At 40.7% G+C, this 2,529-nt stretch overlaps 1 protein-coding gene across 1 annotated transcript in view; it reads left to right on the forward strand.

Annotated features, from left to right (window-relative positions):
• LOC107728722 (zinc finger protein 36, C3H1 type-like 2-A) overlaps positions 1-1,896 on the forward strand; it is a 3,164-nt gene extending 1,268 nt beyond the window's left edge. The window contains exon 2 of the mRNA XM_016539015.1: positions 166-1,896. Coding sequence (XP_016394501.1) covers positions 166-1,266 — 1,101 coding nt within the window. The 3' untranslated portion in view covers positions 1,267-1,896. The remainder of the gene's footprint in view (positions 1-165) is intronic.
• The last annotated feature ends 633 nt before the right edge of the window (positions 1,897-2,529 follow it).

The raw sequence follows: 2,529 nt of genomic DNA on the forward strand, positions 1-2,529 counted from the left end.
TCTTTTTTTTTTTTTAAATTTTTTTTATACATTGTCCTTTAACTTATGCCACTAGATGATGGTCATGTACAATAGTGATTTATTTTCTTTCTAATTGCTTAAACTAATGGTGATGCCTCCTAAACCTATTTGACATCCATGCTTAGGAATTCTGTTTTCTTTCAGGAAAAAGTCCCAAATTCAAATGCAATCGGTCTTCACAATATGCTGGAAAAGAGGAATGTTGGGGTCCCATTTGCTGCTTCCAATACCAACAGCAACAGGTCTTTTGGTTATTTCAGGAGTAACTCAACAAACCACATGGACTGCAACATGAGCAACAGGCTCCAGATCGGTTTTGAGAGCTCGACACCTGCCTTCATGAATAAAGAAAACAAGTACAGAGACCGTGCGTTCAGTGACACGGGGGAACGCAGTCAACAACTTCAGGAAATCCTTCAACAAAAGCCCGGCTCTCAGATCAACGCGACCCGCTACAAAACCGAACTTTGCAGGCCTTTTGAGGAAAATGGCTTGTGCAAGTATGGGGAAAAGTGTCAGTTCGCTCACGGCTATCACGAACTGAGAAACCTGTTCCGCCACCCGAAGTACAAGACAGAGCCATGTCGCACATTCCACACTATAGGTTTCTGCCCATACGGCCCCCGCTGCCACTTCATTCACAATGCGGAGGAGCGAAGAGCTGCTACGAGTAACTCTCAACCAAGGATCAGCAGGGAGATTGGGGTCCTGGAAGAGAAAGAATCCTCAAATCCATTCCTGAGACTGAGGGAAAGACCGAAGCTACACCACAGCCTGAGCTTTTCCGGCTTCTCCAGCTCCTGCAGCAACGAATCAGTTTTGATTGACAACCCAACATCACGCACGCCCCCACCGCCCACCTGCACACTCACTCCCAGCTCGCCCTGTCTGAACGCGTTCACTTTCCCCGATCAGGATCTTAAGGCTTTTCTTGCACCCATCGTCCCTCAGACCCAAAGTGCTTTTACCCATCAGACCAGCGGTGGCTTGTATGGTAACATCCAGACCAACGCTTGCCCCCCGTCGCCGCCTTTCAAAATGAGCCACTTACCCTCCATGCATCCACTCTCCGAGTCTCCAGTGTTCGATTCTCCACCAAGCCCACCGGATTCCCTCTCAGATCCTGAGGGCTACCTGAGCGGCTCTTGCTGTTCCTCTGGCACAATCAGCGGCTCAGAGTCGCCCAGTATGGACGCAAATAGACGTTTGCCAATCTTCAGCAGGCTGTCAATTTCAGACGATTGACTTGGTATTATTGTTACAGCCTTTTATCCAAGTAGTGCCAACATGAGTTTCAGGTCAAATATCAGTCTCAGCCGTTGGTTATCTCTAAGTGTTCGTCTCATGATTGAGATCTGATTATATTATTTCTTCCTTCTAATTTTTCCTTACAATGACATACCAAGATGATGGCTTCAACAGTCTAGAAAAAGGCCTATTTAGAAGTAATTATCTTGGGAAAACATTCCATAAGTTTGAAAAGTGTGTGTGTGTGTGAGAGAGAGCACAAGAACTGGGACTCATAAATTGGTCATGGAATGTCACTGCAGATTTTTTTTAAAACTGTGTGGTATCATTGCATTTTGCATCATGCTTTGAAATCTATTTAACTTATTTATTGTCATGTGAAAAGTATGGCCTTCAAGGATAAATTGAGTCCATATGGTATTTATCAAATCTAAAGCAATACACTTATATTCCTGTTTAAATTGTGATCGTCAATATTAATCTGGAAACTGTTGGGTTTGTCTCAATAATATATTTTTGTTAACACGTTTATTTTACTGTAAATAGGTAAATTTAAGATTGTATGCTATTTATTTCAATTTTTCTTTACTGTGTGTGTGTGTGTGTGTGTGTGTGTGTGTGTGTGTGTGTGTGTGTGTGTGTGTGAGAGAGAGCACAAGAACTGGGACTCATAAATTGGTCATGGAATGTCACTGCAGATTTTTTTTTAAACTGTGTGGTATCATTGCATTTTGCATCATGCTTTGAAATCTATTTAACTTATTTATTGTCATGTGAAAAGTATGGCCTTCAAGGATAAATTGAGTCCATATGGTATTTATCAAATCTAAAGCAATACACTTATATTCCTGTTTAAATTGTGATCGTCAATATTAATCTGGAAACCATTGGTTTTGCATCATGCTTTGAAATCTATTTAACTTATTTATTGTCATGTGAAAAGTATGGCCTTCAAGGATAAATTGAGTCCATATGGTATTTATCAAATCTAAAGCAATACACTTATATTCCTGTTTAAATTGTGATCGTCAATATTAATCTGGAAACTGTTGGGTTTGTCTCAATAATATATTTTTGTTAACACGTTTATTTTACTGTAAATAGGTAAATTTAAGATTGTATGCTATTTATTTCAATTTTTCTTTACTGTGTGTGTGTGTGTGTGTGTGTGTATATATATATATATTTAAAAAGTGGGAGCGTCTGATGAGGTCAGGCTGTGATTTCTTGTGCGGGAGCCGGGAGGGAGGGAAGTGACCG

Source organism: Sinocyclocheilus rhinocerous, unplaced genomic scaffold (assembly GCF_001515625.1).
Source record: "Sinocyclocheilus rhinocerous isolate Xijiao unplaced genomic scaffold, SAMN03320098_v1.1 scaffold2172, whole genome shotgun sequence".
NCBI lineage: Eukaryota > Metazoa > Chordata > Actinopteri > Cypriniformes > Cyprinidae > Sinocyclocheilus > Sinocyclocheilus rhinocerous.